The sequence below is a fragment of the Vicia villosa genome, unplaced genomic scaffold, assembly GCF_029867415.1.
Source record: "Vicia villosa cultivar HV-30 ecotype Madison, WI unplaced genomic scaffold, Vvil1.0 ctg.001542F_1_1, whole genome shotgun sequence".
Classification (NCBI taxonomy): Eukaryota; Viridiplantae; Streptophyta; class Magnoliopsida; order Fabales; family Fabaceae; genus Vicia; species Vicia villosa.
In genome coordinates, this window is record NW_026705659.1 from 13,087 (window position 1) to 39,591 (window position 26,505).

Here is a 26,505-nt window from a genome sequence, read left to right on the forward strand (position 1 = left end):
GTGGATGTTCATTTACCTAACTTTCTATATTCTTTAACTCATCTGAGTTAATTTCCTAACCTTTGTGTATTCCTTAAGTTAATGGTTGTTTATAAGTCATGTACTATAAATATGGTCCATGTTGCAATGTTAAGTGGACTTAAAAATGATAATACAATATTACTTTCTCTCTTCTCTTTCTCTTATTCATCTCTCCTATATCTCTATATTTTTTTGGTTAATTTCATAAACATTATTAGTACGAGACTCTGCTGTGCGAGTGATAATATATTCAAGTTCTACGTTATTTTTCTACTCTCAATATGTTTGAACCAATATAATATAAGTCATGATCTTGTTTCTATTTGTTTATTCATGTAATTATATTTATTTTTATATATATTTTGTTGAAAAATTTATTTACCTTGTACAATCTTCTTATATTTCTTTGATCATTTTTGTTAAATTCGGGAAGAATTTAACAACATTTCTATATGATTGCACGAAGAATAATTTTTCTTGATAGTTGTTTATGAAAATAATTTGTGATGTAGTTTTTGTATAACCAAAATTTAATATTATAAAATTTCATATTAAATAATCTCCAAAGGATTGTTCAAAGACTAAATTTTAACTGATTATTGTGTTCATCAGTAATGGATGAATTCCAGAAGAATTCAATATTTAAGCATCCTTGAAAGGTTACATCTATAATATTATTGAATTCTAGAAGGATTGCATCCTTAATATTAATGAATCCTAGATGGATTACATTTACAATATTAACGAATCCCATAAGAATTGCATATACAATATTAATGAATCTCATAAATATTGCATCAATTATGTTAAAAAATAGCAAATTGGTTGCATCAATAATATTGCCGAATTTTAGAAGATATGAATCAATAATAGTAAAGTATTCCATAAGGATTTCACAAAGAAATTTGATTTTTTTTTTCTTTATTGATGTAAATATTTGTAACATAAGTTTATGAGAAATAAAATTGAATAAAATTATCCAATTTTTTTCTCCATAATTTGATGGTATGCATACATGGAGGATTGTAAATATTGTAAATTTTTTTAGTAGAATACGCTCTCAGGTATTTTTTTTTTGTTTGTTTTAGTTTCATAAAATAAAATATATTAGTTATTCAACCTATTATATATTATTTGATTAGGATAATATCAATTGTACTTTCCATACATCTTAGAAGTATTGTAGGAAGAATATTAAAATATCCTAGAAGGATTTGATAAAGATTTTTTTGTCATATGCATCTAAAAATTTATAATTTATAATATACTCATAAAAAGATTGTCATTTCAGAAGAATGACAAAAATAATTTTAACGCGTCTCAGAAGGATGATTATATTTTTTAGATAATTGTTTATAACAAATCATTTATATAGTTCTTGAAAAACTTATCAAACATCCTTGAAAGATAGCAAAACAAGTTATTTATATAGTTCCTAAAGAACTCATCAAGCATCCATGAAGAATAGTAAAACAAATTAATTATATAACGATATAATTTTAGTGATATGATTTTGCATGATTAAATATGTTTAATTTTATAAGAGATAATTGTTTGATAATTATATGATAATATGTTTATATGCATGTGTATGATTGAAGTGTTTACTCATGAGATACTATTATATTGGTTATGAATTATATTGGAGGTATCGAATATCTTTGTATTACACAACAAAATTTGAACAAAAAAAATGTGTAAATGAAAAGCTACCGGGTTTTTCCTCGGGCTTGTACTACATTTATATTAGTACAATTGAAGCACATGCTATTGTAAACCAGAAATTTACAAGTTACACTTAAATGTGTCGTTGGTAAAATCGATTGGGTCATCTCAAATATAATATGATGTGAATAATTAGTATTGAAGAACCAGAAGTTTCTTCAATTCAGTAAATTTTTGTGTGTTTTTAAAGAAAATTAAAAATCAAAGAAATTGAGTTTTTCATGACATTAATTGTTGCATAGAATAAAATATTATGCAAAATATTTATTGTTTACTTACAACCAGAATTTTATGAAATTGTTTTCTCAGACACCGGTCTTATTTTCTAATTTTTTTTGTTCCAGACCTTTCTTGATAAGTATCATATATATTATTAAAAATTGATATCGAATATCTTGTAGCATATGATCATATGATAAAAAAATGGTCTCGAAGATCCATTCTTTAGACGTTTAAAGTTAGTTGTATGATTGATACTTATGAGATTATAACTTCTAATTATGATTTGGGATCATGCAATCAAGCCAACAAGATACTATATCTTAACCCTCCCTTAACTTACAACTTATTATAATACTTCTCATCTATTGGATGTGTTGTTTATATTCCAATTGCTCTAATATAATACATTAAGATGAATCGTGAAAGAATATTGAAAAATATAATTGATATGTGATGTGGTTGTAATCGCAAGTATACGAATCACGTTAGAATAATACAAAAGATTATCGTTCCCACAGAGACCAATCGTCAATCTATCGACTTCTATTGTTAGGGTACTTATCTAAGACGGATCAATTCAGTTGTTTGAAAGTATACAGTGCAAGGAAATAAAGGGATAATGTAAATTCAGATAAAAGACAGGCTCGAATGTAATTCACATCAGTCAGATAATATTCCGATTGTTTCTGAATATAACTACTTATTGGGAAATATTTTCTACTCTTGAAAAGAAACAATTTAACGGGAATTTGTTGCTTTCGCGGACTAAGAGCCGAGTTTACTCTCTTATCAATTCCTTCTATTGTCACTTATAAAAGGTGTTTTTAGCGTTAAAGAAGTAAACCTATTTTTAAGAAATTGGTTCATTGACTTAGTAAAAAAGTGGTTTTGACTTGGAATATTTAACTTAAAAGAGATTCATGGCTTTCTCTCAAGAATCGGATTTCAAACCCGTGAACGCGTCCGAAAACTGTTTCAAAATCATTTTCTAAAAGTGTCAAAGAATCCTAATTAACTAGACAAAACGCTTTCGCCCTTTTTGAATGGTTAAAAAATAACCAAGTTTAACTTTGAAAATTGGACGGATTTCGATCTTATCCAAAACAATTAAGTACAGAAAACTTGTGTTAAAAGTTAAAACAGCCCCTAAAGTGTTTCTACAGATACAATATATGGAATGTTATCATGACGAAGATCCTTACGTTCTAACCCTTAAAAATTTAGCCAGACATGGAAATGAGAGTAAGCATATTAAAGTTGATCGTGTTAAAATAGAAATAAAGACAAGCAAGATAATAAATCAATTAAAGCAAGTGCAATACATAAACGATTAAATAAAAGTAAAACTTTAAATAAGGAACCTGCTCCAAATCGGAGTCCTTAATCTGGTACAACTGGAAAGTAAACTTGACTTGAAGGAAAATGGCGGCAAGCATAAAAATAAAGTGCTTCAACCTAATCACAACTATGATGCAATAATCCCCCGATGTGGTGAATTATTGCTTTTACAGATGGTAAGTATAGGCTTAGTGTTGTAAACTAAGTTGGATGATCAACAAATGAAACGAAAACTCCTATTTATAAATGTTCTTCAAGTCGTGCTTTTACAGGAGTGCCCTCAAACTCCTTATTGGCGAGATTGAACTTTGTGAAGACGGCGGCCTCCGAGGGGGGGTTTGCGCCCGCCATGTGTGCAAAATGGAAGATCGTGAAGGACGTGGCAGTTATCTCCTGGGTGAAAGCAGACATGTCACGGCGCCTCCTAGAGCGGCCGCCATGCTGAACGCCATGTGTGTAATTTCACTAAAAAACTCGATTTCTTGGCCTTTAAGCTTCGTTTTTTTAAGGAGAGGTCCAAAAGATCATGGCACCTGAAAGTAGGATAAAGACAAGCATAATAATTTGAGCAATTCGAGTCAAATACATAGTGTGTTTTAGTGTTATCAATATGACTCCCTATTTTGTTGATATAATTTGAGCAAATAATAAAATATTTGATTGCAGGCCAGTAGGCTGATTATCACTTAATAAATTAATTTTTTTTCAATATTAAGGGAGGGAATAAGTAGGTGAAATCATGAACGAGAAGTTCAAATGAACAATTTTAAATCTTGATTGTCATACAAACCAATATGAACCAGAAGTTCGAAAGATTGTTCATTTGGGTTTTTTATACAACCGATTACGACTGCTAATACTACATTCAAAGTGGATTCTCCTGTTGGATAGTCTAATATTGTAAATGAATTGAAACCGTGCATGAAGCATGGTAGGAAAGTCAATTCAAATATTAACAATCCTATACCAAGAAAATAAGATAAAATTAAAGATGACTCAAGTGAGGATATAGAAAATCTCAAAGAATCTTTAAACATAATAAACATTTTAGCTCCAGAAGAGGCTTGTCAAGTACCTGAAATTCATGAAAATAAAGAGATTTCGGTAAATTGTGCCTATAATAGAATACAGTAGAACCGACAAGAAGTCGACATTGATGATATTTTGCATAATATATAGTGCTAAATGTGATAAATAAAAAGGAGGATCATGAACCAATATCTATTAAAAATTGTAGACAAAGTGAGGATTGGCCAAAATGGATAGATGCAATTTAAGTAGAATTAAGCTCACTTTGCAACAGGAAAGTTATTGGACATGTAGTTCGAACGCCTCAGAGGTGTGAATCCAGTTGGATACAGATGGGTTTTCGTACGAAAATGAAATAAAAATATTGAAATTGTGAGAAACAAAGCCCAATTAGTAGCTCAAAGATTTTCGCAAAGACTTGAAATTGATTTTGATGAGACATATTCATTTGCAGTAGATGAAATTACTTTTTATTATTTAATAAATCTTGTAGCACATGAAAGACTTAATTTGCATATGATGTATGGTTCACTTGATAGTGAAATTTACATGAAACTCCTTGAAGGGTTTAATATACCAGATACACATACTTTCGAATCTCGAGAAATCTACTTCATAAGATTGAACAAGTCTCTCTATAGGCTGAAACAATATGGACGCATGTGGTATAATCGTCTCAGTGAATATCTGCTTAGAGAGATATACAAATAACTCCATTTATCCTTGTATTTTGATAAAAAGATTAGGAAAAGAATTTGCAATAATAGTTGTCTATGTGGATGATATAAATATTATTAGAACTCCTGAAGAGTTTTCAAAAGCTATAAATTGTATAAAGAAAGAGTTTGAGCTGAAGGACCTATAAAAAACAAAATTATGTCTAGGTTTACAAATTGAACATTTGGACAAAGGAATATTTGTACATCAAGAAGGCTATGTAGAAAAAGTGTTAAAGTGCTTCTATATGGACAAATGTCACCCGTTGTTTACTCTAATGGTTGTTAGATCAATAGACATGGAGAAATATCTTTCAGGCCTCGAGAAAAGGATGAAGAATTGTTTGGTCCTGAAGTACCATATCTCAGTGCAATTGGAGTACTAATGTACATTGCTAATTATACACGTCCTGATGTATCATTTTTTGTTAATCTATTAGAAAGATACAATTTTCCACCAACACGAAGACATTGGAATGGAGTCAAACATATTGTTACCTTAAAGCTATAATAGACATGGATTTGTTTTATATCAAAGTATCCATATTTGAATTAACAGGTTATGTAGATGCAAGTTACTTGTCATATCCTCATAATGGTAGATCAGAAACAAGTTATTTATTTACATGTGATGGTACAGCTATTTCATGGAGATCGGTGAAACAAACAATAACATCAACCTCATCTAATCATATAGAACTTTTAGCACTACATGAGGCAAGTCGAGAATGCGTTTGGTTGAGATCCTTAATTCAAAACATACAAAATACTTATGATTTATCTTCTTAAAAATTAAATACAACGACCATATATACAGATAATACTGCATGCATCGCTCAATTGAAAGATGGTTACATTAAAGGAGACCGAACAAAACACATTTCTCCAAACTTCTTCTTCACTTATGGTCTTCAAAAGAGTTGTTATATAAACATCCAACAAATATGTTCATATAATAATCTTGCAAACCTTTTTCACAAAGTCACTCCCAAGTAGAACTTTTAATCAACTAGTACAAAAGATTGTTCTTCATCATCGAAGAAATGATCGTTCAGCTGAGAGGGAGAAATGAATTTATTTTAAAAGGATATTGTACTATTTTTCCTTCACTAGTTTTTTTCCACTGGGTTTTTCTTCTAGTAAGGTTTTAACGAGGCATATCCTCAATGAACATCTAAGGGGGAGTGTTATGAATAATAATAAATAGATGTGGATGTTCATTTACCCAACTTTCTATATTCTTTAACTCATATGAGTTAATTTCCTAACCTTTGTGTATTCCTTAAGTTAATGGTTGTTTATTGGTCATGTACTATAGATATGGTCCATGTTGCAATGTTAAGTGGACTTAAAGATGATAATACAATATTACTTTCTCTCTTCTCTTTCTCTCATTCATCTCTCCTTTATCTTTATATTCTTTTGGTTAATTTCATAATAATACTTCCAAACTACTAATAATATTTTTCATTTTAACTTTTTTAATACTTGCAAAAGGTTAGAATAATAAAAACATAATCTCTCGATTAATTCATCTTACTTCAACCAAATGCTACCAAGTATTAAATTTTTATTTAATACTTTTTCAACTTTCACTTTTTTCTCCACTTCTCACTTTTTTACTCACCATTTCTCTTTTCTACACTTTTTCACTTTCATTTTAATTTTAATTTTTCTCTTTCCCTTCTTATTTTTCTAAGCATAAATAAATAAATTGAATCTTTTAAATTAAATGAAGAGCAACACATAAAAATTTACTCAATCAAAAACATAATTATTTTATGATTATTAAAAAAATATACCGATTATATTGTTTTTATTTGAGACATAGAATTCTTATTTTAAAATGTCAAAAAAATTATTTTTCTCACAGACTACTATCAGCAAAATACTTATTTTATTTTAACTAACTATTGTCTTTATTTGAGACACAAAATTTTATTTTCCTCACGGACTACTATCAGTAAAATACCTATTTTAATTTAATTAAAAACTATCTCTATTTGAGATATAAAACTCTTATTTTTAAATGCCAAAATTTATATTTTTTTCATAGGTCATTATGAGCACAATACCCATTTTATTTTAATTAACAATTATCTTTCTTTATTTGAGACACAAATTTTTTATTTTCAAATGTTAAATTTTTATTATTTTTACGGACTACAATCAACAAAATATATAATTTATTTTAATTAACAATTATTTTTATTTGAGATACAAAATTTTTATTTTTAAATATCAAAATTAAATTTAAATTATTATTATTTATTCTATAATTAAATAACTTATTTTAAATTTATATATATATATGTATATATATATATATATATATATATATATATATATATATATATATATATATATATATATATATATATATATATATATATATATATATATATATATATATATATATATATATATATATATAGAACATCAAAATTTACCTGTGCGGACTTCCAATATCTTGCTAATTAACCAAATGAAACAACTCAATGTTTGTAGGTGTAGATGTGGGACAACCAAACAATAAACAAATTCAAAATAAAATCTCAATTGTTACTTGTGACAAACACTACCGAAAAATTTACCCACATAAAGGTTAGTTTCCGAATTCGAACTTTTTTATTAGTTGAGTTTACTATTTGTTTTTAGTCTTGTATTGATTTGTACTTAAAAGATAATAATCATGTAAGGAAAAATTAAAGTGTAATTTAACTCAATGTTCAAATTAAGGATTGATTATGATGTTTATTTGTTTTAATCTTACCTTTGTGTTCGCATGTGACAGAATATAATACAAGTCCGTGAATGCTACTTTGATTGTGTATAGTTTATTAATTAATTTCTTTGGCTTTAATAAGCTTATAAAACAAGTGTTTGTGACATTTTACCGAAAAAAGAAAAAAAGTGTTGATGATAAGTAGCAACAAGCATGTGTTTGAAGATAGCATGAGCATATAGAAAATATACGATGGACCCATTAGAAACGTGATTGACGGCTAAATATGGGCCAGAAATGAAAACCATTTCAAATGGCCGAAAGAAAAACAAAACAAAAGTAAAAGAATCATAACCTATAATGTCATAGCCACTCCCTATAGCATCTTTGTGACGTTCCACGTGTTGACATCATTTTATCTTCTTGCATGTTACTATTATTTTGTAGGTTTTGCTTGGTATCTTGGTGGCAAAGGCAAGTCCACTAACAATGTGAATGAATAAGCACAAGCGAATTGGTCAAATATCTAACCACTAGGAAACTCAAGTTTTTCCTATGAAAAGCTCAAGTTTTATTTTACTGCAAATCCAATAGGAAACACTTAGGGACTAGTGTAGGCCAAACCAAGATAAATCTTTGGTGTGGTATTATTATCCATTATCTCTTTTATTTTTAGTTATTTGTGTTATTATGGTGCTTATTTATCTATCTATTATCTTCTCTATCATTTGTTACTTCATATTTTGTTTGCTTCAATTTTTGAGAATTTTTAATATTGTCATACCCCAACTTTTGACCCTAAGATCATACATCATTTATATCTTGATCATTAATCAAGAGTTCAATTTCAAAGCTCTGCTTTTGGTATTGTGTTTGTCCCTGAGGGAAACCATCAAGCACCTATGTTTGTTTAATTTGTTTTATACTAACCAAAATCCAAAAATATGCATTTTGTTTCTTTTGTTTGTGTTTTACAGGAAGGAAATCAAGCAAGAATCAAAACAGTGCAAGAAAAAGAATTTTTGAAAATTTCACTATGGAAATCGATTTACCCATATAGAAAATCGATTTCCTGGGACGAAATTTGAAAAAAAAAAAAGGGAAGCATGACATCATTTTGGCACCAATCAATTTTTCTTGATTATTCTTTGTCATTTACCAATATTCCACCTCACCACAAAGTTAATTCCTCTCATTAACCCCATTTTAATCTCATTTTACCAATTAAACACAAGTTAATTACCAAATGAATAATGACCAAATTGCCCTCACCTCCACCTCCAATTCTATAAATAGAGGTTTCTACCTCCTCATTTGACAAGCTTGGAGAGGCAAAGAAACTTTTGCATTTTCACTTCCCATCCTTTCCAAACCTCTCACCCAATGTTCACTTCCATAGAATTAGTAAGATTCACCTTGAATCCTACTAATTTTGAACTAAACCTTCATCATTTCACTCTTTTCACTTGTTATTCATCGTCAATTGTGCAAGATCAAAGCATTTGTGATTTTGTTCTTCAAGTAGACTCAAGTTTGTGAAAGAAGTGGTAATTCTCTTGATCCATTCCATAATCAAAGATATGATCTATTTAAGTTTGTGTGTGATGCACCATTGGTGTTATATTGGTCCTATTTGGTGAAGAATTGATGGAAATTTCGTGCACATTGATATATGAGATTATAAGGTGTTTGTGTTTTTGCTTAAACAAGATTTTATGCTTCTATTTGCTGTTTTTTTGAAAACTGCGCGCAGATCTGAAAACTGCATGCAGGAAATCGTTTTCCTACAGAGGGAAATCGATTTCCAGCGAGGCGGAATGCTTTTTTTTCTTTTTTGGCTTGTTTTTGGTTTTAACTCTTCTCCTACTCCATTCTTTTGATTTTTTCTTTGAATCACAAATTAGAGGCCTAATTCCTCTCTAATATCAATGGACTTAGGATGTCGATAGGATGAAAATCCGAATTCGCAATATTAAGTAATTGAACTTAGACATGGAAGGTGATCGGTCACCATTTCTAGTAAGTTATGTCTTTCATCCAGCACAAATTCATCATCTCGGTAACACATTCGGTTGTTTATTGCTTTTTAAGTTAAGTTTATCTTCTTTATTAATTTATAGTATTGCATTGCATTTGGTTTAAAGTTTATGTCAAAAGATCTTTTTTATGCGCCGGTTGATTATGTTGTGGCCAGGTTGATGCATGGGAAAAATAGGAACTTGTGGCGCGCACGAGTGGATGAAAAGAAGCCGGAAAAGCTGATTTCAGAGGTCAACACGGGCGCCCGCGTGCAGAAACACGGCCCGTGTTGAAATGTGGCTGGAAATGCAAGTTTGAATCAAAGTCAGAAGATCAACACGGGCGCCCGCGTGCAGAAACACGGGCGCCCGCGTGCAGAAACATGGCCCGTGTTGATGAGCGCGGGCTAAATATATGTTTATAAGTTTCCTCACTCAAATGGGATCATTAAGGGTATTCTTGACATTTGGTTTCAACCTGAATGGAAGATTGATTATAAAAATAACTTTAGGGCAAGAGAGAAAGGACTTTTTGACAGATTGGAGAAAAGAATACAAGAGGAGATTGGAGAAAGCAAGGGTTTGGGAGAGAAGAAGATCTTCATGAACGGAAGCAATTGAAGATTCAATCTCCTCCAATTTCTTGTAATGTCTTTATTCAATATTGTGTTTTCTTTGATTACTATGAGTAGCTAAATCCCCCAATGCTAGGGGGTGGCTCTGATTTCACTTTGTAATGACTCTGAGTTTGCAATTGTGATAACTATCATGTTTTCAATTATTAATTTATTCTCCTGATGTTTTTAAAGCTTTTCCTTTCGGACAAATTGGAATTGATCTATGATTATCATTTAGGCGGACCACCATTGATAATGCTTTCATGAGAATATGCTATAATAGATATTACCTAGGACTAGGAATACCTTATAGCAACCGGATATTCTTGATAACTAATTGCTTGATTTCATCGTAAATTTATAAGGACTTAGGGTTTAGGATGAAGGATCAAAGGTTTTTTCACTAAGGACTTAGGATCAAACAATCTTAAGAACCGGTAATTGATTTTTGAAAATAAGTTGTTGCAATAGAAATTTCAGAGTTGTTACATTGTCAATCATCCACTATCCCTAGCATGTTACTCATCTTTGTTACAAAGTCAATTTCATTTACTGCTTATTCTATTTTTCGTTGAGTTATATTTACCAAACAAAACCCCATTGAAGTTTTTGTTTAATTGAACCTTGAATTGAACTCATTATTCCTGCGCAGTCCCTGAGATCGACATTCGGGGAATTTTCCCTATTATTACAAAGGCAAAATAGTACACTTGCTATTTTACCGATCAGAAGGAGCTTTTGAATGTGGTTCCATCTTTTACTTCTTTTTTATTTTAATCGATGAAAGTCTTTAATATCTTGAGAATTCTTATGGATTCTTGATAAAGACGAGATCGCTACCTATTTTCTTTTCGTGCGGCATTGCTTTCGAAAAGTGATATATATATATATCACTTCTCTCGCATGCATTAGCACACAAATTGTTGATCGGCCTCGTTGTAGGGTGATTTCTACATAAATCACTTGGCGATCTGCTTAACATAGCGCAACATTTTGTGTCCCGAATAAATAGATCAAGCATGGAAGAGAATTGTATGCGGTTGATTTAAGACTTATGGAAGTTTGTCGTGTAGTCGCTATGATTTTATCAAGCTTCTAATAAATTCCCATTAACTTTAAATCCGAGAACATCCTTCACTCACCATCGATCTTCATTACTAACATTTTGATGATATACTTGACAAGTTTCAAGATGGTCATCTTTAACAACTAACAATTAACTTTAATTTCCACACTTTATTATATTGTTCTTTATATTTCTTTATTTATGTTTTATTTTATCATTCATCATGTTTATGTTTCCGCCATTTTCTCTTTGTCCATTTGGACGTTTATATTCCTCTATTTTCTATTTGTCCATTTGGACGTTTATATTCCGCTATTTTCTCTTTGTCCATTTGGACGTTTTGTTTATGCTTCCGCTATTTTCTTTTTGTCCATTTGGACCATACTCTATTTTTGTGGTAAAACATTAATAAATAACTAAAAAAATCTATAAAAAAATACTTAAGGCTCTCTATGGACTATTGGTTACTATCCCGAACATTTTGGAGACTTGGACTTGTTGGATTTAGTACCTCTGAACACTATTACTCTGTTGTTATTCTGTCCGTTATTCTGTCTGGCATTGGATTGTTGTTTGTTTGTGTGTGCAGGTATTCCCTCGAAAGCCCTTGATGGTTAATTCCAAGGCGTCGTGATAAGGATTTTACCCAAAAACAGTCGTTACTCTGCCCGATTTTCGTCAGAATTTTAATGTGCTTAATGCAAAGTGGTGCTAAAGACAATAAGTTCATCTTGAAGGATAGAAAAACACTTAGAAAGGGGGGGTTTGAATAAGTGTAGCTTTAAAAACTTGACAGATAAAAATAAATTGCACAGTTATTTTTATCCTGGTTCGTTGTTAACTAAACTACTCCAGTCCACCCCCGCAGAGATGATTTACCTCAACTGAGGATTTAATCCACTAATCGCACGGATTACAATGGTTTTCCACTTAGTCAGCAACTAAGTCTTCCAGAGTCTTCTGATCACACACTGATCACTCCAGGAACAACTGCTTAGACACACTCTAAGACTTTCTAGAGTATACTGATCCACACGATCACTCTAGTTACAACCTGCTTAGATAACCTCTAAGACTTCCTAGAGTATTCTGATCCACACGATCACTCTAGTTCCTTACAACTTAATGTAATCAATTCTAAGAGTATTACAATTGCTTCTTAAAAGCGTTAATCACAAACTGTGATATTTCTCTTAACGTTTAAGCTTAATCTCACTAATATATTACAACAGCAATGTAGTGAGCTTTGATGAAGATGAAGATTCTGAGCTTTGAATTTGAACAGCGTTTCAGCAAGTTTAATATGAGTTGTTTTGGTGCAGAATCGTTAGAATCATTAACCTTGCTTCTCATCAGAACTTCATATTTATAGGCGTTGGAGAAGATGACCGTTGAGTGCATTTAATGCTTTGCGTGTTCCGTACAGCATCGCATTTAATGTTATACGCTTTTGTCAACTACCTCGAGCCTTGTTCACGCTGTGTCTACTGACGTAGCCTTTAGTAGCTTTTAACGTTCCTTTTGTCAGTCAGCGTAGCTTGCCACTTGTACTTTCTTCTGATCTGATGTTTGTGAATACAACGTTTGAATATCATCAGAGTCAAACAGCTTGGTGCATAGCATCTTCTGATCTTCTGACCTTGAAGTGCTTCTGAGCGTGATACCATCAGAACTTCAGTGCTTCTGTTCTCTTGTTCTTCTGATGCTTCCATAGACCCATGTTCTGATTCTGCTTCGACCATCTTCTGATGTCTTGCCAGACCATGTTCTGATGTTGCATGCTGAACCCTTTGAGACAAAGCTTCTGAGCGCTGAATTATGCATACTCTTTATATATTTCCTGAAAAGGAAATTGCATTGGATTAGAGTACCATATTATCTTAAGCAAAATTCATATTATTGTTATCATCAAAACTAAGATAATTGATCAGAACAAATCTTGTTCTAACAATCTCCCCCTTTTTGATGATGACAAAAACATATATAAATGATATGAATTTGCGATCAGAAAGAACAGACGGCAAAAGACAAATTACACAGCTATATCATAAGCATATGAATATGTCTCCCCCTGAGATTAACAATCTCCCCCTGAGATAAATAATCTCCCCCTGAAATAAATACTCGAAGAACTTTAATAAAAGACTTCCCTGATTATTTCGGTAGAGACGATCATATAAGCTTCTGTCTTTAGAGAATTCATAGCTTCTGACTTCTGCTTCCATTGGACAGCTTCAGAACTAGAATTTCCTTAGATCCCTGGAACACTCACAGCTTCTGATTCCTGCTTCCATCTAGGACAGCTTCAGAACTTGAATTTCTTTGATCTTCTGAACATTCACAGCTTCTGATTTCTGCTTCCATTTAGGACAGCTTCATAACTTGAATTTCTTTGATCTTCTGAACATTCACAGCTTCTGATTTCTGCTTCCATTTAGGACAGCTTCAGAACTTGAGTTTTCTGGATCTTTAGAACATTCACAGCTTCTGATTTCTGCTTCCTTCGGATAGCTTCAGAGCTTTGAATTTCTACCAACATCACTTCATGCTAGATTTGTTTCAGAACATTGTTGAATGTACCAGAGCATCATCTGAGCATCTCTACATCCTGAAATGTTACAGAACAAAAACTAAACGACAAAAGTCAGCATGAACGAGTCAGAACATAAAATGTATATTCGAACACATTATATGTATCAGAGCCATATAGGCTAAAGTAATGTATCAGAGCAAATAGAATTTTGTCAAAGCAAATAGACAGATATGGATTAAATTCTATTTTCAGTGCTTCTGATTTCTGAAGCTTGATAGCACTCAGCTTGCTTCAGTTTCCATGGTTTTGCTTCTTGTGTTTGCTTTGAAGATTCTCTTCACTGCTTTATACCTGCAAAACACTTAAACATATAGAACTTGCAGTTCTTGTTAGTAAATGTGTGGGAGCTTAACCCAGCAACTGATAGATTAATCAGATCATTTATCATTTATCTTCTCCCCCTTTTTGTCATAACATCAAAAAGAATATTTCAAAAGATTCAGATGAATAAAACGACAAATAAAAACACTGGAATGGAAAACAAGGAAACTTTTTTTTCATTTATACTCAAAAAGGATTACAAGAAAGGAATGCAGGAAAACAGATGCAACAAGGAGAGGAAACTACAAAGACCAAAAGATTAAGATCCTAGCCTACGCAAAATCCGCGCCAGAACATCATGAATCCCGTCAGTGCTTGTAGCTTGCCTTGTCATGAAGGAGCGAAACTCAGCATTGGCTACTTCTTGCGCGTCCAAACGAGAAGCCAGCATAGCTTGATTCTGATGAAGAGTTTCCAAGGTCTCCATCAGAGCTGAGGTTTCACCAGAAGAGGAGGCACCAGAATTTCTGCCAAAAGGGACAGCAATCTCAGCAGGGTGATCTTCTGGAAGATCTTCAGCTTGAGCATCTTCCATTTCCTCATCTGAGTCTGACTCAGAAGTCGCCTTAGCATATTCTGGTTCAGGCAGCTCAGAAGTTCCAGCTTCCAACGCTTGAAGAATAGCTGCTAGGTTTGTTGGAGGAGTAGGACCAGCAACTTCAGCAGGATAAACCACTACTGGAAAGACCATGTGAGGTGCTTTTTCAGAAGGGTTCATTCTGAACCAGTTGAACAGCCACTGAAAATCTCCAGTCAGCACAGGAAACCATGGCTCCACACCACGATGTCTCTGCAGAGATTTTCTTCTTCCAACTCATCTGCTGGTATCTTCCCTTCAATAACACTTCTGTTCCTGATGAGATGGTGATGGCTGCTTTCACCAACTTCCAACCGAAGACCACGAACACCAGGAGCTTCAGACATAATCCTTCTCTGAGTGTCTGTAGCCTTAGCCAGAAAATCCTGACGAAAGGTATTCCAAAGGTTGCTTGTAGCATACTCATCCAGATGGTTAAGGTGAGCAGCACCTAGAATCTCCAACCAGCCATTTACATCAGAATGTAAAAGCTCCAGATATGATTGAGTGGTAGGGGTTGGAGGGTTGACAGTGAACCTGGAGTCGGGAAGAACAACGCTATAGGGATTAGGTGTTCTGGTGGGAAAAGGGTGTGAGGGAGATGAAGAAATATCTGATGGAAGGGTTGAAGGAGAGGAGATATCAGATGGTGAAGAAGGTGGTTCCGAGAGGATGAATGAGGAGGAAGAGGTGGTGGAGGTCTTTGAAGAGGGAGGTGATTGAGGGGTACCGTCAAGGGGTTGATACACTTTGAGAGGGTCATAGGAGATCCTTACTCTTTTTGGTTTGGTTTCTGGTTCAACAGTTGCCTTTCTCTTTTGTTTCCGATCATTATCTTGATTCCCAGAGCTTGAAGATGGATTCATGATGAATTTGCAGATATTGGAAACTGCTAGGGTTTATGATATGAATGCAAAGAGAGAGAAATATAAGAGGGAAAAGAAATGTTTGAAGAATATAAAAAGAAAACTGAAAGAGAGTAAATGATGAAAAGCATTTAATGTTACGTGACGTGAGGAGAGATAATAATGACAAAAGACGTGATTTGCACAGTTACCTAAGTAGACGTCCCCTCAACTGCACGCACGCTTGTCCAGGAATAGTGAACACGTGTTTACCATCTGGATAGCCAGTTACAGCTGTTTTGCTTTTATAGAGATTCTGAATCAACTTAGACAATGAAACGTTAGTAATAACTGAATCACAAATTCTAATTGATTTCTATCAGAACTTCTTAAAAAATTTCATTTCAGAAGATACTCATACATAAGAACTTCTCATCTTCTCATTCTGAGCTTGTTTCTGAAGACCCATTTTGTGCCGATTATATTGAATCCATCTGGTCTAGGAACAAGATCCCAAACATCATTCCTTGTAAACTGATTTAGTTCTTCTTGCATAGCAATTATCCAGTCTGGATCTTCTAGAGCATGATCAACAGAAGTTGGCTCGATCAAAGATACAAGACCTAATTGACAATCTGCATTGTTCTTAAGGAATGCTCTTGTTCTGATTGGATCATCCTTCTTTCCAAGAATGACATCTTCTGAATGACCAGAGATGAGTCTGGATGATCTTCTGACAGATGGTTCTTCAGAAATGCTTAGATTCTCCAGAGAGGCTGATACTTGATCTTCAGATTCTTTGCTTCTGAGAAGCTCTGCTTCTGATGCGTTGCTTCTTGGCTCAGCAACTTCTGATATATCAATATCCCAATCTGCAAAATTATCAAACTGCTTTGGTTTTTCAGAACCAAGCTTATCATCAAACCTGATATTGATTGATTCTTCTACAATCAATGTTTCAGTATTGTATACTCTGTAGCCTTTTGAGCGTTCAGAATATCCAAGAAGGAAACATTTTTGTGCTTTGGAATCAAACTTACCAAGATGATCTTTAGTGTTCAGAATAAAGCATACACATCCAAAAGGATGGAAATATGAAATGTTAGGCTTTCTATTCTTCCACAATTCATAAGGAGTCTTATTTAGAATAGGTCTGATAGAGATTCTATTCTGAATATAGCATGCAGTGTTTATTGCTTCTGCCCAGAAATGCTTAGCCATATTGGTTTCATTGATCATGGTTCTAGCCATTTCTTGCAGAGTCCTATTCTTTCGTTCTACAACTCCATTTTGCTGTGGAGTTCTAGGACAAGAGAAATCATGGGCAATACCATTTTCTTTGAAGAATTCTTCAAAGGATCTGTTCTCAAATTCACCACCATGATCACTTCTGACCTTTATGATTTTACACTCTTTTTCAGATTGAATCTGAATGCAGAAATCAAAGAACACTGAATGAGTCTCATCCTTGTGTTTCAAGAATTTTACCCATGTCCAGCGGCTATAATCATCTACGATGACTAATCCATATTTCTTCCCTCTGACAGATGCTGTTTTGACTGGGCCAAACAGATCAATGTGCAAGAGTTCTAATGGCCTTGAGGTAGAAACAACATTCTTGGACTTGAATGCAGGTTTGGAGAACTTGCCCTTCTGACATGCTTCACAAAGAGCATCTGATTTGAATTTCAGATTAGGGAGTCCTCTGACCAGATTCAGTTTGTTAATCTGAGAAATCTTTCTCAAACTAGCATGACCTAATCTTCTGTGCCAGACCCACTGCTCTTCAGAAACAGACATAAGACAAGTCACCTTCTGACTCATAAGATCTTGTAGATCTGTCTTATAAATGTTGTTCTTCCTCTTGCCTGTAAATAGGATTGAGCCATCCTTCTGATTTACAGCCTTGCAAGACTCTTGATTAAAGATTATATCATAACCATTGTCACTCAATTGACTGATAGATAAGAGGTTATGTGTTAATCCTTCTACAAGAAGTACATTAGAAATGGAAGGAGAGTTACCAGACTTTATAGTTCCAGAGCCAATTATCTTGCCCTTCTGATCTCCTCCAAACTTGACTTCTCCTCCAGACTTAAGCACCAGGTCTTGGAACATAGACCTTCTTCCTGTCATGTGTCGTGAGCATCCAGAGTCCAGGTACCATGACATGTTGTGCTTTGTCCTTTTTGCAGTCAAGGATATCTGCAATAGGAATAATCTTATCCTTAGGTACCCACATTTTCTTGGGTCCTTTCTTGTTAGATTTTCTCAAGTTCTGATTGAACTTGGGTTTAACATTGTAAGCAATAGGAGGAACAGCATGATAATTTTTAATGTGAGTTTCATGATATTTCCTAGGTTGTGTCACATGCTTTTTGGTGTGTGTTATGTGAAAACTTTGAGCATGTGAAGTGTGCCTAATATCATGGGAGTGGCCATACTTGAACTGATCATACAATGGCTTGTATGTGAGTTTCATTTCATCAACAGGTTCAAGTTTGTATGGGGTTTCACCCTCAAAACCAATGCCGACTCTTTTGTTTCCAGACACAGCATATATCATAGAAGCTAGCTGACTTCTGCCAATACTTCTAGATAAGAACTTCCTGAAACTTAAATCATATTCTTTCAGAGTATGGTTTAGACTAGGAGTGGATTTTTCTGAATCAGAAGGAGATCCAACATTATTGGATAATTTTAAAAGTTTTTCTTTTAATTCAGAATTCTCCATCTCAAGCTTCTTTGTTTCAAATTCAAATAGCTTTTTCAGCTTTTTGTATTTGAGACTAATCTGAGACTTGAGTTCCAGAAGTTCAGTTAGACCGGAAACTAACTCATCTCTAGTAAGTTCAGAAAATACCTCTTCAGAATCTGATTCTGATGTAGATTCTGATCCATCATCTTCTGTCGCCATCAGCGCACAGTTGGCCTGCTCATCTTCAGAGTCTGAATCAACTTCTGACTCATCCCAGGTTGCCATAAGACCTTTCTTCTTATGAAACTTCTTCTTGGGATTTTCCTTCTGAAGATTTGGACATTCATTCTTGAAGTGTCCAGGCTCATTGCATTCATAGCACATGACCTTCTTCTTGTCAAATCTTCTGTCATCAGAAGATTCTCCACGTTCAAATTTCTTTGAACTTCTGAAGCCTCTGAACTTCCTTTGCTTGGTCTTCCAGAGTTGATTTAGCCTTCTGGAGATCAGGGACAGTTCATCTTCTTCTTCAGATTCTGATTCTTCAGGATCTTCTTCTCTAGCCTGAAAAGCGTTAGTGTATTTCTTGATATTGGATTTTAATGCAATAGACTTACCTTTCTTTTGAGGCTCATTTGCATCCAGCTCTATTTCATGGCTTCTCAAGGCACTGATAAGCTCTTCCAGAGAAACTTCATTCAGATTCTTTGCAATCTTGAATGCAGTCACCATAGGACCCCATCTTCTGGGTAAGCTTCTGATGATCTTCTTTACGTGATCAGCCTTGGTGTATCCCTTGTCAAGAACTCTCAATCCAGCAGTAAGAGTTTGAAATCTTGAAAACATCTTTTCAATGTCTTCATCATCCTCCATCTTGAAGGCTTCATACTTCTGGATTAAAGCTAGAGCTTTAGTCTCCTTGACTTGAGCATTTCCTTCATGAGTCATTTTCAAGGACTCATATATGTCATAGGCCGTTTCCCTGTTAGATATCTTCTCATACTCAGCATGAGAGATAGCATTCAGCAAAACAGTTCTGCATTTATGATGATTCCTGAAAAGCTTTTTCTGATCATCATTCATTTCTTGCCTTGTCAGCTTTACGCCTCCGGCATTCACTGGATGTTTGTAACCATCCATCAGAAGATCCCATAGATCACCATCTAGACCAAGAAAGTAACTTTCCAGTTTATCTTTCCAGTATTCAAAGTTTTCACCATCAAATACCGGCGGTCTAGTATAACCATTGTTACCGTTGTATTGCTCAGCAGAGCCAGATGTAGATGCAGGTGTAGACTTTTCACTTTCATCAACCATCTTTTACTGAAGCGTTTTTCTCTTCCTGAATCTTTTCTAAACACGGTTAAGTGCTTGCACCTTAGAACCGGCGCTCTGATGCCAATTGAAGGATAGAAAAACACTTAGAAAGGGGGGGTTTGAATAAGTGTAGCTTTAAAAACTTGACAGATAAAAATAAATTGCACAGTTATTTTTATCCTGGTTCGTTGTTAACTAAACTACTCCAGTCCACCCCCGCAGAGATGATTTACCTCAACTGAGGATTTAATCCACTAATCGCACGGATTACAATGGTTTTCCACTTAGTCAGCAACTAAGTCTTCCAGAGTCTTCTGATCACACACTGATCACTCCAGGAACAACTGCTTAGACACACTCTAAGACTTTCTAGAGTATACTGATCCACACGATCACTCTAGTTACAACCTGCTTAGATAACCTCTAAGACTTCCTAGAGTATTCTGATCCACACGATCACTCTAGTTCCTTACAACTTAATGTAATCAATTCTAAGAGTATTACAATTGCTTCTTAAAAGCGTTAATCACAAACTGTGATATTTCTCTTAACGTTTAAGCTTAATCTCACTAATATATTACAACAGCAATGTAGTGAGCTTTGATGAAGATGAAGATTCTGAGCTTTGAATTTGAACAGCGTTTCAGCAAGTTTAATATGAGTTGTTTTGGTGCAGAATCGTTAGAATCATTAACCTTGCTTCTCATCAGAACTTCATATTTATAGGCGTTGGAGAAGATGACCGTTGAGTGCATTTAATGCTTTGCGTGTTCCGTATGCATCGCATTTAATGTTATACGCTTTTGTCAACTACCTCGAGCCTTGTTCACGCTGTGTCTACTGACGTAGCCTTTAGTAGCTTTTAACGTTCCTTTTGTCAGTCAGCGTAGCTTGCCACTTGTACTTTCTTCTGATCTGATGTTTGTGAATACAACGTTTGAATATCATCAGAGTCAAACAGCTTGGTGCATAGCATCTTCTGATCTTCTGACCTTGAAGTGCTTCTGAGCGTGATACCATCAGAACTTCAGTGCTTCTGTTCTCTTGTTCTTCTGATGCTTCCATAGACCCATGTTCTGATTCTGCTTCGACCATCTTCTGATGTCTTGCCAGACCATGTTCTGATGTTGCATGCTGAACCCTTTGAGACAAAGCTTCTGAGCGCTGAATTATGCATACTCTTTATATATTTCCTGAAAAGGAAATTGCATTGGATTAGAGTACCATATTATCTTAAGCAAAATTCATATTATTGTTATCATCAAAACTAAGATAATTGATCAGAACAAATCTTGTTCTAACACATCTGGATCCCCAAGTGGTAATGCGTCGGTTTAATGTTGGTAGTCCAAAGGATGAGAAATCTACCTTCACTCTTAATGTCAAGTGTTGGCTTCTTTAGATCGTTCTTTCCTTAGCTTTTATTTTATGCTCTAGGATAGCCTCTTTATCTCCTCCCCTTCTTAGATTTTCAAAATCTCCTCCCTTTTTCAAAACCTTCTTATGTTTGTAAAACCTCTTTTAAAAATCTTTCCTTTAAAAATATCTTTTACCCTTAGTGGCTCTTTCTTTCAAAAGTTTAGACACGATTAATTGTTGTAGTGAGTTATGATACCCCGCGATTTTGAAATTTATTGATATGATGGAATCCTTTTCACGTGAGAGAGTTAGTGGCATACTTGTTAATTTTATCCAAGTTGGAGCCCTTCTTTCATTTGTGACGCAAAGAAACCATTTGTTCTCGTGTTTAAGATTAATGGCTGAGTATTTCTCTTCGACGACGATAAAGTGTATTCCTTTTAAAAATCTTCCCTTTTAAGTGGAACTACTTTAGCTTTGACTTCTCCATTGCACAGAGGAGGTATGTAGGCACAAGATGTAACGTCTTGCCAAGCTTATTTTAAAAATCAAACAAAACCTTTTCTTTTCGCACACAGCATCATTTTATAAACACAGATTTTCAAAAAGGTTCATGTGGAGTACCACAGATATGAGGGGTGCTTAAAACTTTCCCCTTGTATAATCAACACCCGTACCTAATATATCTTTTTGTTTTAAAAACAAAATTTGGAAACAATAAAGCGTGATGGCGACTTTCACTGAAATAATGAGTCAAGTCAATCCTATGGCTTCGATCTAAGATTTTCCCCACTACAAATATCACAATTCAACTTTTTCCCTTCACTCTTGTGTTTAGAGTCATTTGATCAACATGAAGGACCATTGTTGCCACCTTTCACAAAGTTAACTGCCTCTAGGTCTATGAAAGCAATGGCGTCCAAATATATTGATCTTTTTCCATGACTGTCCTACTCATTTTGGTTGGTGATGATGACTTGGTGTTTTCAAGGGGAGGAAGAGGAATAACTGTAAACAAGGGAATGAATTTATTGATTTCTCATTTATGAAAGCTTTTCTTTTCTTGTTCGTCCGATTTTGGAAACCAGAAGGGTCTCTATGGTGAACGGGTTTCACCTCGCCTCGGCAGTCTTTAGCCATCTCCATCATTGCTTTCCTTTAGGCTAATGGAAAGGGGTATACTCTTTGAAAAAACAAAAACAAAGGGTTATAATTAATTAAAATCAATGCATAAAGGCAGGGCAAGAGGAAAGCATCTTATGCAGAAAACTCATCAGCATCAAAAGATATCCCTCGAGGCTAAGTATTTCTCTCACCCATATAATAGAAAACTCCTCCAAGAATATGCATTTTGTAGGAGTAATATTAACTCCCCAACAAAGGATCTTGAAACCTTTAACGAGTGCTCATCTGTTCGGATGTAACTGAGAAGAGGTAACATTGACAATCCTCAAGATGTTAGACTATAGGAAGAAAAAGGAATATTGACTCCAAAATCCTCCACCCCCGAGGCCGTCACACGCAAATTTTCTCGCTTGAAAAACACAGATCCAATATGGAATCAACCTCATTCCTAGTGTTAGACAACTCTAGATCTAACCCAAAGTCATGTATCCAATCCTCTTCAAGACATATTGAGTCAATGTCCATATCCTCTTCAAAAAAAGTGATAGAATAGAATATTTGTTATAATTAATCATAATTAATTTCCTATAATTATGTTGTATCATAATTAGATAGTTGACCAAACGTTACATATTGATGTATATATATTCTATTCAGATCAATGAGAAAAGGCAAGCATTCTATTATCTTACATGGTATCAACCCTAATCGATCCCTCTCTCTAAAAAAAAAACCTTCTTCTCCTTTGCAGTAACTCTTGCTGCAACAGAACCTTGTTCTCTGCGTACCGCCGCCGCCGAACAAGAGAGCCACCTCTGTTCGCTTCCGCCACCGAACACGACAGCTCCTTCTGTTTTCTGTTCGTGTCGCCGCCGCCGACGCACAACACCACCCTGCACACGAACCTACGTGTTTCTTCCTCTGTTTCACGATTCTGATCTATTCGTGATTCCGTTTATCCGGCGACTACATCAGTACGTGACTGTCCCACATCACCATGTCTGATTCAGACCATTCAGAACACAGTGACGCCGATACTCGCAAATCCTCTGCTGGTACTGGTAACTCTGCCCAGCCCAAGACGCTCCGAGGTTCCAAAACGGAATTTCATCCCGCTCTTGCCGTCTCTAATATTAGGAACCACATTCCTATTATTCTTGAGATGGAAAAAGATCAATATGGAACCTGGGCCGAACTTTTCCGTATTCATGCTCGCTCACATCGAGTCCTGCATCACATTGTCCCATCTACCGGAAAAGAGCCACCAGCTGTTACCGACACCAAACATGAACAATGGTCCACTCTTAATGCCACCGTTCTTCAGTGGATTTATTCCACTATTTCTACTGATTTGCTGACCACTATTCTGGAACCCAACTCCACTGCAATGGAAGCATGGAACCGCTTAGAAAATATTTTCCAGGACAACCAAAATGCTCGAGCTGTCACTCTTGAGCAAGAGTTTTCTAACACTCGTATGGAGGATTTTCTCAATGTCTCTGCTTACTGTCAGCGTCTTAAGATGCTTTCTGATCAGTTGAGAAATGTCGGCTCCTCCGTCAACAATCATCGTCTAGTCCTTCAGTTGATATCTGGTCTCCCAGAAGCTTACCGCAGTGTTGCTACTTTAATTCGCCAGAGCAACCCTCTTCCTGCATTCTATCAGGCTCGTTCCATGCTCACTTTGGAAGAAGCTGGTATGGCTAAAATGACATGCACAGGATCTCATGCTGCCATGCACACCACTCAGCCGAGACCTACTGAAGACACCTCTCAGCGTGCCAACCGCCGCCCAAACAACCGCTCTCGCTCCCGTGGAAACCAAGGCCGCGGCGGGGGACGTGGTAACCGCAGTGCACCTCAGACTGGAGTTCCTAGTGCTCCCTCACCTTGGTCCGCTCCTCCTTGGCAACAACAACAACAGTACTCAGTCTGGCAACCATGGGGTTGGACTCCACCACCATGGGCTATGCCACCGTGTCCGTATCCCACCTCTCAGTGGACACGCCCTGCCGGTCCTCCTAAACAACCGGGCATTCTATGACAGCGTCCTTAAGTATATGCAGCTTCTACCTCATCTCAGACACCGATAGACATTGAGACAGCAATGCACACTATGTCACTACACACTCCTGACAATCAGTGGTACATGGATACTGGCGCAACATCTCACACGGCCGCATCACAAGGTAATCTCTCGTCTTATTTTCCTGTAAGTAATTCAAATCAGAAAGTTATTATTGGCAGTGGCCATGGAATTCCAATTCACGGCACCGGACACACCATTCCCTTAACCTTAACAATGTCCTACATGCCCCGAAAATTATAAAAAATTTAATTTCTGTGAGATGACTCACCACTGATAACAATGTTTCTGTTTCTTTTGACCCTTTTCGTTTTACTATCTCTGATTTTCAGACGGGGATCACCCTTCTCAGATGTGATAGTCATGGAGATTTATATCCAGTTACCAGTCCTCCCAGTTTTGCCGGTCTCACATCCAATCTTTGGCATAGTCGTCTTGGTCATCCTGGCGTGTCTATTTTAAATTCCCTTCGCAAAAATAAGTTCATATGTTGTGAACCTTTTAATTCTTTTGTTTGTAACTCTTGTGTTTTAGGCAAACATGTTAAATTGCCGTTTTTTGACTCTCAAACTACGACTTTAATGCCATTTGATATTTTACATAGTGATTTATGGACGTCTCCAATTTTAAGTTCTGCTGGTCATAAATATTATGTATTATTCTTAGATGATTTTACAAACTTTTTGTGGACTTTTCCTATTAGCAGAAAATCCCATGTATTTGAAACGTTCAAGTCACTTACTCAACTCATTCACACACAATTTTTGCAAAAAGTCAAATCTTTTCAATGCGACAATGGAGGTGAATATAATAATGAGCTATTCCAACAATATTGCACTGATCATGGACTTGTTTTTCCTTTCTCTTGTCCTCACACATCCTCACAAAATGGGAAAGCGGAACGCAAAATAAGAACCATTAATAATATGATACGCACTATGCTAGCTCATTCTTCTGTTCCCCCCTCATTTTGGCATCATGCTCTCCACATGGCAACTTATCTGTTAAATATAATTCCATGTAAAACACTTCAAAATCAGTCACCGACACAACTCCTATATCATCGCGATCCCACCTACACACATCTTCGAGTCTTTGGTTGTCTATGTTATCCATTATTCCCGTCATCTACCATCCATAAGTTACAACCCCGCTCTACTCCATGTGTCTTCTTAGGTTATCCACCGAATCATAGAGGTTACAAGTGTTATGATTTGTTTAACAGAAAATTAATAATTTCGAGGCATGTTACCTTCGATGAAACTCAATTTCCATTTAAAAAAATACACTCCCCTTCACCTCACCCTTATCAATTCCTAGATGATGACCTTCACCCCTACCTTATCCATCAGTGGCAAAATCAAATTTCACCACCTGCTTCACATAACACACCAACACCCACAATCACAATTGACCAACCACTTTCCTCGATAAACCAAGAATCATCATCTCCTACCTCTTCGACCAACACACCTGTTACAACAACCTCTCCATCACCACCACCAATTCAGCCGCATCCACCTCCACCTACACGAACCATGACCACCCGAAGCATGAAAGGCATTGTCAAACCCCGCCCGATATTTAACTTATCAATCTCTCACTCTGACCACACCATCTCTCCCATACCTAAAAACCCCAAACAAGCCTTATCAGACCCGAATTGGAAATCCGCAATGCAATCTGAATTTGATGCTCTTATTCGAAATAAGACGTGGGATTTAGTTCCTCGTCCTTTTGATGCTAACCTTATTCGATATATGTGGATTTTTAGGCATAAGAAAAATTCTGATGGCTCCTTTGAGCGTTATAAGGCTCGTCTTGTAGGTGATGGCAGGTCACAGGTTGCAGGTGTGGATTGTGATGAGACTTTTAGCCCTGTGGTGAAACCCGCTACCATTCGAACAGTGCTCACCATTGCTCTCTCCAAATCCTGGCCCATTCATCAACTGGATGTCCAAAATGCCTTTTTACATGGTGATCTTCATGAGACTGTTTACATGCATCAGCCATTGGGTTTCCGCGACCTCCGTCATCCAGATTATGTTTGTCGATTGAAGAAGTCATTGTATAGTCTCAAGCAAGCGCCTAGAGCATGGTACCAAGG

At 35.3% G+C, this 26,505-nt stretch overlaps 1 protein-coding gene across 1 annotated transcript; it reads left to right on the forward strand.

The window, feature by feature from the left end:
• Positions 1-23,309: 23,309 nt before the first annotated feature.
• On the forward strand, positions 23,310-24,356 carry LOC131635756 (uncharacterized). The gene has a single exon (XM_058906394.1). The coding sequence runs from the start codon at positions 23,310-23,312 to the stop codon at positions 24,354-24,356; it is 1,047 nt and encodes a 348-aa protein (XP_058762377.1).
• Positions 24,357-26,505: the final 2,149 nt, after the last annotated feature.

Excerpts from the sequence above, each read along its gene's own strand:
- LOC131635756 (XM_058906394.1), top strand. The coding sequence starts at position 23,310 with ATGTCTGATTCAGACCATTCAGAACACAGTGACGCCGATACTCGCAAA.